Source organism: Crocodylus porosus, unplaced genomic scaffold (genome assembly GCF_001723895.1).
Source record: "Crocodylus porosus isolate Cpor-Errol unplaced genomic scaffold, CroPor_comp1, whole genome shotgun sequence".
Classification (NCBI taxonomy): Eukaryota; Metazoa; Chordata; order Crocodylia; family Crocodylidae; genus Crocodylus; species Crocodylus porosus.
Window position 1 is genome coordinate 15,408,065 of NW_017728915.1, and position 13,079 is coordinate 15,421,143.

General features: G+C 39.0%; 1 protein-coding gene across 3 annotated transcripts in view; it reads right to left on the reverse strand.

Annotated features, from left to right (window-relative positions):
* CYLD (CYLD lysine 63 deubiquitinase) overlaps nucleotides 1–12,805 on the reverse strand; it is a 33,032-nt gene extending 20,227 nt beyond the window's left edge. Inside the window, exons 1-6 of one of the 3 annotated variants that reach the window (XM_019535739.1) lie at nucleotides 12,725–12,805; nucleotides 6,763–7,426; nucleotides 5,210–5,377; nucleotides 3,824–3,929; nucleotides 677–775; nucleotides 318–434 (exon numbers count right to left, since the gene is read on the reverse strand). In XM_019535739.1, coding sequence (XP_019391284.1) covers nucleotides 318–434; nucleotides 677–775; nucleotides 3,824–3,929; nucleotides 5,210–5,377; nucleotides 6,763–7,269 — 997 coding nt within the window. In that variant the 5' untranslated portion in view covers nucleotides 7,270–7,426; nucleotides 12,725–12,805. Of the gene's footprint in view, nucleotides 1–317; nucleotides 435–676; nucleotides 776–3,823; nucleotides 3,930–5,074; nucleotides 5,378–6,762; nucleotides 7,427–12,724 lie in introns of all 3 variants that reach the window. The other 2 variants (XM_019535737.1, XM_019535736.1) reach the window with 2 other exon arrangements.
* Between the last annotated feature and the right edge of the window lie 274 nt (nucleotides 12,806–13,079).

Genomic DNA, 13,079 nt, shown 5'->3' on the forward strand with positions numbered 1-13,079 from the left:
CTTCATAAAATAATTCTCTCACTCAGTAATGAGCATCTGAGATTATTTCCTGTGTTATACATACCCAACAAGGACTACATACAATGTACTTAAGGACTCATCTATTCCAAGCAGGACTGAAACGCTAAGGTTTTCGGTTAACATTAAGCATACATCTGAGGACCTGTCAACAAATGTTCTGCATAAAAAACAACAGATAAGTTTGCCCCAAAAACATTTGAAAAATAAACTTACTGTAATTCAAATTTACCTTTCCAGTATGCCACATTTAATAAACACACATTAACACAAAGGGGGTACAAAAGGTACCACATTACCTTCATCAATATACCATGGGTTTTTTGATTTAGACTGTGGTTGAGAATCAACTGAAGAGCCATTTAACGTGTAGAAAACTTCAGATCTGCTTCTATTTCCAGGCTCAGAGGCAGATCCTAGAAAACAAAGCAGATTTATTTGGACATGCAGAAAGTCACCATATGTTGTTTTTGTTTCATAAAACAAATTATTCTTGCAAAGACAGCTATTATCCCTACCCAACCCAGTTCTGTGCCAGAAGTCCCTAGAATCCAGAAAGAACTCCCATGGAACCCCGCTTTGCATCTGAAGTTTTATGAAATCAGCAACATTTGTTCAAAAGATTTTGAACACAATCATAATTACTCTTAAAAAGTACCTGTAATTTTGGGCTTACTATGATTGAATAAGCTTTTATCACCACCACCTCTTGAGGTAAAGGCAAGTTTAGGAGGTCTTCTGTCTTGTGGTATTGTCTCTAGAATACAGTACAAAGAAGTTTGAATATATATGGCCAAATAAAACAAAGTCTTCAAAATATCACTTTATAAAACAAACAAACAAAAAAAAAAGATGTCTCATTTTCAGGAAACTCAGGCCAAAAACTTTTCAAGCCTGGGTTCTCAAGGTTAGACTACTAAAAAGGTAACCCAGGTTTTTTTTTTTCCCCACAAATAAATAATACACCTACAGGTACATATAGCTCCCTTGCAATTATTTGGGAGTAGGGGGTGAAAAAGCAAGCTGATTTTAGTTGTTATCCAAGTATAATGTCAATAAACTAAACTTGAGTACCCAGATTTGCAATTTTAACTTCAAATATGTTAGCCCTTGCACAAGGAGCATTATTCAATAGAAAACAGAATGTTCTGACCTTCATGCAACAAAATACTGGATTACTCAGTATTTGTGCTTCCCAATGAAGGAAGCTGTTCTAATACACAGCTGCAAAGTTGTTTTTAAACCAAAGACAACATGGATTTATTTTAACAGAAAACACAAAGATGTTCTTAAGAACCTAGTCTTACATGCTTGTGGAAGGAAGTGTACAGTGGTTTTCCAAACCTTATTAGGCCCTTGGATGCTACCAAAACAGAGAAAGAGATTATTCTCTCCTGCTCTCACTTTTGGAGTTTCATTTCTGTCATGGACTAAAATGCCTCCAGTTAAAGTATCACAATCAGCATTTAACAAAACCCTAATGTTTCTTTTTTTAAAAAGCAGTTCTACAAAGTTGTATCTACAAGTGAAAATGAAACAAAGCTCTCTAAACTCTCCGTTTATGGTATGCACTTGGTAGTAATTTGCAAAATCAGTTTCAGTTTTTTCCATATATTTAGATCATGAATGGAAGATTTTAAGACAGTCTGCTGCTAAAAAAAAGCCTAAGATGAACACTGCAGATAAGGAACCATAGAGGTGGCCAATACCGAAAACAGGATTTCAAAACAGACGTATATTAAAATTACTTATACCCAAGCACATCTAATGATATTTATTATTAGACCATGGTTTGTTTGTTTTTTTGCCATACTTAGTTTTTTGGTCATAACAACAGAACACTTATTGGCTGTAAAGAAACAAAAAGTCTCTTCCCCCCTGACTACATAACATATGGTTTTCCCCTACTATACTGGAAAGAGCTGACAAAAATTAAGAGGATCTAAAAGAAAAGGATAATAATAGAAAGTGCCTATATTAAATGTTACGTAAATAAATACAACCATATTTCCCTTCCCCTCCCCCATTTTGTGCAAAATAGGACTAAATTCAGCTCATCATTGAAAATAGCAAGTTACCATGCAAGCAGAAAATTGCCATTTCTTCAGCACATCGTCAGAAGATTCAGGGCATGCTAGATCTACTTTAAAGAGTTCAAATGGAAAAAAATTCCCATGTTTCTGAATAAGTATGGCAGTTCAATTACATTTTTGCAGTGTAACCCCTTAGGAGTAATACTATTACCACACTTCAGTTACTTTGGTTGGAGGACATGAGATTATCTCTACTCAACCATCCAGAGAAATATTCCTTCAAGAGATATTTTTTTAAATAGAAATATTTACCATTTAAACATGATAAAGCATGTATCGACTTATAAGATCTTAGAATTTACTATGACTAAGTTAACAATAATTGTATTTTAATAGTCCTTTTAAGCCTGTAGACCTAAAGTTCAGTGATCTGTTTAAGCAGTTGCATAACTTCACACAAGTGAGTAACTTCACAAAAATACACACTAAAAAAGTATGCATATGCCCAAACATCTTACAGAACTGGGACCTTACACAACATTTCAGAAAACTGACAAAAACAAAAAACAGTTTGGTAACTAACTGGTAAACTCAGTTCAGTTTAATACATTTAAAGTGACTTATCACCTACTTCTTTATTTTTGAAGTCTACATTTGTTTTAAAAGTAGAAAAAAAACATTCGCAGAGTCTCGCTCCTCCAATAAATATTTATCCTTTTGTAGCTGAATTTTAAAAGGTCACCAATGAAAAATGCTCGCTCTTTTAAAAGCGCCATAGTTTTGTTGTAGCCATGATGATTCAGGGAATAGCAAGACACAAGGTCTGTTTGGGAATAACTTTTACTGGACCAACTATGTAGCTGGAAAAGATGTCAGACAAGCTACTTTGAATGTTTATGATTTTTACTGATATAACTGCAATAAACATTACCTGCCATTAATACATGGGAGTTAAGAACTCTTCTCTGGAGAAAAAGCAACAAGAAAAAAAAAAAGAATCTAACACGCTATGTGGCTTGACTAAACAAACAGAGTAGCACATGTACATAATGCTTCCATGAGTGCCATTATGTATATGTACCACTTCATGACACATCTGAACTTGAATGTACTCAAGGAAAAAGTTAGTCACTAAATTAGAAAGAAGTGGTACAGGCTGCAGCTGTAAGACTGCAGCCCAAAATTCCTGGGGAATGGAAATAAATATAAGCATTTTTAATAAAGTTTTTAAAAAAGGACAATTATCAGTTGAGGGTGGGGGAATTACATATTCTTTTGGGACATTTCTGTGCCTTCATTAAACACACTGCAGTTAAACCGCAGCTACAATTCACAAATTATCTGAAAAACAAGCCCTTGTGCACAAAAGGACTGCAATTACTAGATGTTAGTTTGTTATTTGAAACTATTAACATCATAAAAGTTTCTCAGAAAAGGTGCCTATGATTACTTACTGTTCATTCTGTGCAGTGTTAAGTCATAGGTAGTTACTTCTTTATTCTATAGAATGGCTTAGGTTTCATATGCGGGAGAACAGGTTTCTAGTCAAAAGTATTCAGAATTGCTCAAAGAAACCAACAGGTGAATAATCAGAAGCTATACAGGAAGGATTACACCACTGCTGCAAGTTTTCAAATGAAAGGACTAAATGAAAGGAGCTGCAGAGGCCAAGAAAGCTAAATCAGTGGGATATATTCCTATGTTTTAAATGCACTTGCAAGGCTTTGAAAAATGTTAACTAAGCAAATGTACATGAATAATACTAAAGATACCTGGAATAACGTCATTGATATGCAAGAGAAGTGTACTTTCAACACTTGCAAAACTGCACAACTGTATGCCATTGTATCTTCCATCCCAGTTTCCAATAGGATTGTCCTAAAAATAGAAAAAAAATGAGGATTTCAAAGTACTGTCCAAGGGAAGTGTTGCAGAGCTTTTAAAGACTTATCCATGGGCTTAGATACAGGTTTTACCTTTGTGGCAAAAGCAGAAAACTACAAGGTTTGACAAATACTTGCTTAGCTACAGCATTATATATCCTGAACTTTGTACATGATTCAGGATTTTCAGTCTCTCGCACATTAAAAAATAATAATAGAAAGAAAAAGGGTTTATATTTTAATATAAAACTTAGGCCTGTTAAAATAGTACGATATGCAATGTGATTCTATTAACACTGGCTTTGATACAAAAATACCAGATAGAGCCGATGCAGTCATACACGATGAATTACCATAATATTTTTAATTTTTTTTTTCTTTTTTTTTTTACTCACATGAACAACGCGTGTGTTAAAAAAGAAGAAAAACACACACTAAAATACTAGTTTTAAATATATTCTTAGCAATGACAAAAAAAATAAGCTTCTTCTTCCTGGCAAATAGTCCCTGCTTCAATAAATGTGTTATCTACTAAACTTATTCTATACAACTAAAGAAATTAAAGACAAGCACTGTAGCTATTCTTACTGCTACTACAGTCCACTAAAGAAGCAGATCACAAAATAGTCTCTCAAAATCTCAGAAACTGTTTATTTTAAAAGTCACGAACAAACAAAGCAGACATGACAAATTTCATACTTCAAAACCTCAGCAAGTCTCTAAAATATATAGCACGAACACAATTACATAAAAACGTTGTGTGCAAAATGAAAAAGAACAAATCAGAAATGCACGATTCTATTGTAGTTCTCTGAAAACAAACAAGCATATCCTCATAAACCAAACTGGTAGCTTAATAATATTGAGAATGATAACTAGCATGGCAAGTAGCTCAGTGGAGGCTCCTTAAAGAACCCATATTGTTTGCCTGACCTGTTTAAAGTCAAGTAATATATTGTTACCTGATACTAAAAACAGCCACTAAGTGGCATCTTTACATGTTGGTGCTGATTTCCCCACTTACATCATTAGCCTCCACTGAAGTAGCTTGTAGGTCACTGCTTTTTTCTTCTATATTGCATGTAATTTACTATTTAAAACACACATGCAAAAGTAATTTAAGTTGGATTAATTTCTTACCATGTCCACTCCAACAACGTATCCTAAACTTTCGTTTCCTGGTAAGACATCACAGAATATAACTGTCCCATACTCTATACTTTCTCCTATCTTCAGAGAAACCCTGGAGTTGATCTCTAGAGGAGGAAGTTCTACCTGCATTGTGTCAACTGGAGCTGCATAGTCATTCTCCAGTTCATTGTCATCATCTTCCAGCAATTCTAGTTTGTCCAAAGCAACAAAAACACCACAGTCTTCATCACATCTGAAAAGCTGCTTGCCTTGGTACTGCCCATCAGTAAAACCTTGACCACGACCTTCTTCCTGGATTTTGGAGAGAAAAATAAAAAATATCAACCATCCTCCAGAAAAGGACTAAACAAAAGGTACCATTTTGAAGGAACTGCAATAAATCGGTGATGCCTCTACTGTCAATTCAGCAAGGCACTTTAACAAGTGTGCTACCATAAATACCTGGTGTCATTTTACATCAGTTCCATGACTCCACATATGCTTATAGATACCTATACGTGCTGAAGCACCTTAAGCGGGGCCTTGTTTACTAAACATGCAAACATATCCTTGCTGGTATTCAAATTTTAACATTCCAGCAGTACAGTTCCTATCTTTTTCTCCACACAAGGCTACAAGGCTCTTAAATGAAGAAGTTAAGTGTTGACATAAGACAAATTATCCTGCTGAAATGCTGAAAGTTTCATTCTATTGATATAAAAAGAATATCACTGTTATAGAGAAACAAAAAAAAAAAAAAAAAGGAGAGGAAGAAGGTGGGGGCCCACAGATGCAGAGACTGAACACATCACTACTTGAGAAACTGCAACTGGAGTACCTTTACTTCCCCTCAAAAATCACTTTAGAATACAACAACTTTTTTTCTTCTTTTAAAGATGGTGGTAAAGCCTGGGGTATGAGTAAGAATGACTTGGCTGGTGCTCAGGTCAATAGTATCAGTAAGCTGATAAAAACAACCAGAAGCTATAGCAAATATATCTGGCCCCTAAAATTGATACTGTACATCTGTCAGTCATTAACAAATTCATAACTGATGAAGTTGCAGCTAAACCAAACAGGAGCTACGGATAGAAGTAATTGCCATTTGCACCTCTTCAAAAACATACATTTTTTTCTAAGTGTGTAGATTTTCCTACCACTCTCATATTTATTGCCAATATTCTTCTTCAGGCCATAATGTAAATATCAGAGCATCTTCTAAAAGAACATCTTTTTAGAAGCATGCAACATTAAAACTCTGCAATAAGCACTGGCTGCCAATTAGCTTTCAAGGAGAATATAGGGTGTTAATTTTAAACACATACAGACCTAAGTAAACTCATATTTACTTAACTGAGACTGCATCTTCCCAATAAAAATACTGGTAGCACTCTTCTTACAGAGGAAAAACAAAAAACAACATACTTCCTATGGGCCCCAGACCTTTGGATTTCACACCTTCAGAGCCTCAGATCCCAGACTCTGGCATGTGGAGTCAAGTCCAAAGTGCAGTGATATTAGCTTGTTTAAGATTATTAAATAAAGGCAATTTTTTGTAAGAGATTAACCAAATAAAGTTATAAGCTGTGTTCTGGATACCCTGTCATCAGTTAACTGTTCAAGAAGTACATTTCTACGTTTTATAAAACTAAAATAAGTTTGTCTCATCTAACATGCCAAGTATGCAAGAAACTTACCAGCAGTTCCACTCCAAAATATATCCCCGATAATGATCTTTCTTGTAACAGTGGTCCTCTGAAGCGAACAACTCCAGGAAATTTATCTTCTCCAGATCTCAGCTGTACTCTTACAGGTGACCCAACATCTATATGGATGCCTTTACTTAATCTACTTTTGCTTTTAAACAAACTGTATCTTTCTTCACAGTTGGTAATGGCCAAAAGCAATTCAGCTAATTTTTCTTTTATTTCTACCACATCTTTCTCGTCCACTAATAGGACCGCATGTGGCTGTTCCAGAATCTTTAGTCCAATCTGTATTTTCTTGCCTTTAGAAGGGATATTTCTGCTGTGTCCCATTGAAGAGCGATCTTGAAATAACTGGCCTATGCTACCCTTAGGTACTTTCAAAAGCTTTTGAGTTTGCTTGTCTATGACACTGCATTCTTGGAGAAGCAAATAAAAGACCCGCTCTTCCCAATAGGATGAACTCGCCTTTTCTTGACTCCATAAGCCTGAACTCATTGTGATTAAAATGGTTATAAGTGGGCAGTTATATTCAAGGAAGAGGAGTGACTGACATTCTCACAGTACTGGTTAAGAAAAGTTCTGCTAGAGGGTCCAGACTTTATACAATAATTCTGTGTCCATGCGGCAAAGAGTTACATTCATAACAAAAATCCTAGAATAAAATGAAAAAAAAAGATAATAAAAGTTTGAGAGCAACTGTTAGAAGTTAAGCAAAACAGAGTACATTTAAAAATGCACAAATTCTTCATTTTTCCCCAAGCAACAAAAAGTAGCTTTATAATTCAGTTATTTATGGTTTATTTTTCTCCAGTGCTTTGAATCAGGGAGCTATAGAATGCAACAATCACATACAAGTAAAAAAAAAGAAGCAGCAGTAACTTTAATTCTAATCAAACTGAAGAAAAGAGCCCAAAATTACAGGCACATTTTGAAAAGGTTCTCTCTGAAGTGAGGATCTTTTATAGAATTTAAATACTTTTTCTGAATCAGAAACAGTCAAACACCTGTGTCATACAACACACATTACATGCTTCCTCTGTAGATTAAACAATTTTATTACAAGCTATTACATGATTGTCAAGCAGATAGACTATGAAGACACAATAGGAATAGCAACATCAATTTTAATAACAAAATAATTTACTGTAATAATAAGGAACACTAGAATTACTTTACAAGTACAACCTATATGGGACCATATATCCAAAACATACTATTTATCTTATTTAAAAATATTTAAGAGAAAATATTACTGTTCATTCAGTGTATCATCTTGCTTTTTAAAGTGTTCTATTTAGAACACATCAACTTTACTATCCAGCTGGATAAAATGGATTATCAGAATGGAATATAGAAATATACTTCATGTGTTACATCCTATATTCTGGAGTTTAAAAGTTAACACTTAAAATCATGTGGACAGAACCACCATCAAGCAGATTACATGTCAAATGAATGTTTCACTAATCGCTTATTAATTTGCCTCCTTATTTTTATGCTTCTTTCCCCCTCTTCACATATTTTCCCTGCTTATGTTCAGGCAAATCTCTTGAAATCTATTTCTAGTCCCATCACACAACCCAAGACCAATTTGGGCAGCTATTCAGAAGCAAAAGCAATTAATGACCATTAGGAATACATATTTGTTTTCAGTCTTTTTTTTTTTAAGACCAGAAAAGTACTTTTTTAGCTTTCTTGTAGCTCAAAAAAGTTCTGCTGTAAGAGACCAATAAAAGATGAATGGGAAAATGTAAGCACTTAAAACTTTCCTTAAGCAGTAGGCTTTCACATACTTCTGCACTAAAAAACAAAGCCTCCTGCTGGTACTGTTTGACAATAATATAGCCATTCAGATCCTGAACACAGAATCTATTTAGTCTTTCCTGAATCTGCATATGGGTGTCAATGCCATTGGCATTCTGCATCATGGCAGCAACTGGTAGGCAGCACCAGTGGATCCATAAGTCTGTCTCCATTCCAAAAAAACCCAATAAGGGTGCACGTGTGGTTTGCAATGCTGCAAACCTGTCCACGGCACTGCAAACCGTGAACATTTGCTGCACTGCTAATTTGTAGTCTGGCAGGTTTTTCTGACACGGGGAGGTCCTGGTGTCAAAAAAAGAAAGGAAAAGGTTGCACAGTGCACACATCTGCGTGCCCAAATTGCGGCTGCTATAACCATAGAAAACGCCCAGGTAAGACTGCTGGGGCCAGCCCAGGTACTGGCTCCAGCTTTTCCTACCCCACCCAGAGCAATTTGCCATCTGCCAGAGCACACGTAGGGGTGTGCCCACAGACAACTAGCAGTTGCTTTTTGTCCCCACGGAAATGCACGTTCCCGCTCATGGGGATGCACCCTTGAGATGCATCTGGGCAGTTTCAGATGCCACTAAGGTGAAATCTGGAAGTTTGACTGTCAACCTGTTTTCAAGTTAAAGTCATGATAATGGTGTTTAATGACTGCTTCCCCCTACATATCAGTGCTTAACTGAATTGTGACAATCGGAGCTCAGAGGTCTCTGTATTTCTAGAGTTAGAACCAGGTTTCAAGTCTTACATCCTGATCCTGTAAGGACTGATGAATGCTTTTACTTCAGTTGGACTACTTGAAGTGTGTAAAATGAAGTAATGATGCACTGAGTGTAAAGTTAAAACACAACTTTCAGTCACTGCAGGATCAAAGCCACAGTCATTCCAAATATCATATGCCTAAAACGTAACAGACATCAATCTCAATGCATGAGAAAAAACCCTGTTAGTCAATCTGCAAAAATTTAGAAAAGAATAAAGAACCTCTCTTAAATGAGTTTCTTTTGTTGCTACTGTAACGATTGGTAAAGCGCTAGTAGTATGCAACAATGAACAGCATAAAAATATGAGCCTATGAACAATATAATCCAACATGTTCAAAAGTACCGAACTTGACTGAAAATCTTAATGCAGCTGCTATACATAATATGATGGTGCCATTATACTATAAACAATTGTATCAATCTTCCAGTTTGACTAATCAACAGAAATGAAAAATAATTAATTAATACCACCATTAAATATTGAATCAAGTATTTTTCTAAGTGCAGAGACAGCTACTAGTTAGTACTGAAGGTAGCTTTCCATTAGAGACCCAGTACTCAGTCCTTTACCACCAGCTTTGTAAAAGAGAGTGTATATTTAGGTAACTGTGAATGGCTACTATGTATGCTACCTTAACAAACTGTCATCATTAGGAGCAAAACACATCTGTAATTTTTGTTTGGCATTATTTTAGTAGGTAAATCAAAGATTACAATGGGTATAGCATGATCTGGAACAAGTTTTTGCAACTTCAACTTTATTTTTATTTTAGTATATATAATCTATTTGGACCATCCCCAACTGAACATACCATTGTTTCAATGGGATAATGGATACAGTAGTTAAAATATACACAGAATACAAAATAAACAGCACCATAGGAACATGAGACACAAAACCATGTTTGCTTTCAACATTCAAATTAACTCATGCTAAAGTTAATCATAATTTCTCATCTCCTTATACTGCATATGCTGTGTATGACCAAGCATGTCAGACCATCATAATAGGTCAAATGAGACTAACATCAAAACTTTCCATTCATTTACAGTCTTATTCCGTGCTCATCTACATTAATACCCAAAGGGGCCTGTGAGTTAAGGGGGAAAAACATATTTAGATTAATGTGACTATAAAGTCGCACTATGGATTTATAAAGTTACAAAGTTTAGACCAAAGTTTGGTTGAGTTTGAAGCTTCCCTAAGCTTTTTCTGACCTGTCTTGATTCTCTGTAATAGTATATGCTAGGAACTCATCTGGCCAAGTAAAAGGTTTGTTCTGAAATGTGAGAACTTTGTTTCTATCCTGCAATAGTCTGACTCAGGCTAAACAAGAAGGTTAATATCACCTATCAGGTTTCAGCACAAATATACACAAATCCATTGCTTTCATTCAGAGTTAGAAAGGCTGCACTGTTTGACCTGTCTCTTGTAGATACCCACATTTAAAAACCACGTATTGAACAGTTACAGAGCAAATTAATATACCATTTCTAAAAGTCTAGTGAAGACAGCCATAATCGAGTGAGCAAATGGCAACAAAAATATAAGATAGCATGCTTGCAACACAAAAAAACCCATGCTTTTGAAAAAACAGACTTTCCATTGCCAATGTGAATTTACCATATCATTTAGAAAATTTAGGACCTTTACAACAACCTTAACTCAAACCAATGAACTGTTGGAGGTCTGGTGTTTTTAACCTGTATTTATCATTAAGATGCTTAGTATTTTATTTTAAGGAATACTGTAAAGCAAAAAAAGAGCAATATTTATTAATTGTCAAAGAAATGGTTTGTCCCTTGTTTAGAAAAGGCACCACATTGTAAACACGGGCTACTTTTGCAGGTGTGTGTGTGATGAGGCAACCACCACCATGGCATGGTAAGAGAGTAGCAAGTAAAGCTATTCAGTTTACTTACTGTAAGCTCTCCTGTGCCTTTGCTAGGGAGGGCTGCATATAAATTTCACAGCATATAAATTGGGGCTTGAAACCCCAAAAATTCACCTTTAAATTTCCACTTTAACTTATACACCATATCAATACCTCGGCTGGACCCTGTGTTAGCACCCTGCCGCACAGGAAGGCAGCATGCTGGTGGCTAGGGGCTTCCCTGGCACCAAATGAGGCCAAGCCAGGCTCCTGCCTTCCCCCGGCCCCTGTCGAACACCCCAAAGCAAACCCCATGCCCATCAAGTCTTGCCCACCTCTCCCACGCCCAAGGGTCAAGCTGACAACAGGCTGGGCAGCCCCCAAGTTCCAGGGGGGCCCAGTCCTTCCATCTGCAGCAGCAGTGCCCACTGGCCAGAGGGCCGGGTCCTGCCCCAGCTCGGAGGCACTGGATCCAATTTTCCAGTGAGCCTGCCTGGGCTTCCAGTGCCATGGATGCTGTCCCCACCACCAGTGCATCCAGCCACCCTCCTGCTGCCCCCCATGCTCACCCACAGCCCCTTCCCAGGAGAAGCCAAGCATCCTGCAGGCTACAGGAGCCCATTAAAGGCAGAAGCAGCAAGGGGCCCAATCCTTTTTTTCGGTGGAGCCTGCCTGTCTCCTCCCCTCCCCCCCACCATGCCCGGGGCAAGCTGGTGGACAGGGCAGCCCCTGAACTGCAGGGGGCCTAGTCCTTCCCTCTCTCACGGTCCAGCTGGGTGGCTGCCAGCGGCCTGGGTGCTGCCCCAACTCAGAGGTGCTTGACACAACACTCCCATGAGCTGCCAGGCTTCTGGTGCCTCCTGCACCATCCCCACCACCTTCTCCTGCCACCAGCTCACCCAGCCACCCTTGTCCAACCCTCCCAGTGAGGCAGGGTCAATGTATACACCAGATCTACAAAAACCCTTATGCTTTTTAAGCAGAAATACAGGGCTGAGGTCTGTCTACACCACATCAACTCATACACCGTAAAATACGATAAATAAATGTCAACAGAATGCCTTTTCCCTTGTGCAGGAAGCGCATTTTGATCGCAGTGCCAGACGAAGGCTGTAACGCCGAGACACAAGGCAATCAGACTGCCAGCTCTTCCCAGCTAAGCTGACAGGCTGCGTCTTATCTGCAGAAAACAAAATACCTTCGCTTTGAAGCCCCCGGATTCCCTAAGTGCAGCTCGTCAAACAAACTGGGGTGGCCGGGGGCGGGGCTTGTTAGTAATCTTCCTCCTTGCTTCTCCGGTGCTGGATCCGTCGGCAGAGCAGCGCCCCACCCGGGCCGCACCTCCGCCCCGCAGAGCCCAGACCCACAGCCCCGCGCCACCGGGCCTAGCGACGCCCCGCGCGTCCTGCAGCGGAGGAAGCGTCAGGCCGCGAGCGCGGGGGACGGCCGCAAAGCGGGGAAGGGGCTGCCCTCGCCTCCCCGCGGACCCCGAGCGCCGCTCACCTTCGCCTCATCCTCGGCCGGCGGCTCGCAGCGCTGCCCAGGCATCCCCCGTACAGGCCCGACACCGCCCCCGGGACTTTCCCAGCGCCCTCCCCCCCGTGGTGCTCCTAGCTGCAGCCCCACACCCCCGCCTCCTCAGGCGCTGCCGGCGCCCGGCCCGCAACACCTGCCCTGCTCGGCGCCCGGCACCGCCTCCTGCCATTCTCCGCAGCCAACCACAAAGCGCGGAGCCGGCTCGCCTGCCTCCCGATTGGCGGACAGCGTTGTCACGGGAGGGCCCGACTCGGGGATTTCCACTCCAGCAAGCTTCGTTGCGCCGCAAGAGGAGGCGGGAAGAGAAGGGAATAGGGAAATC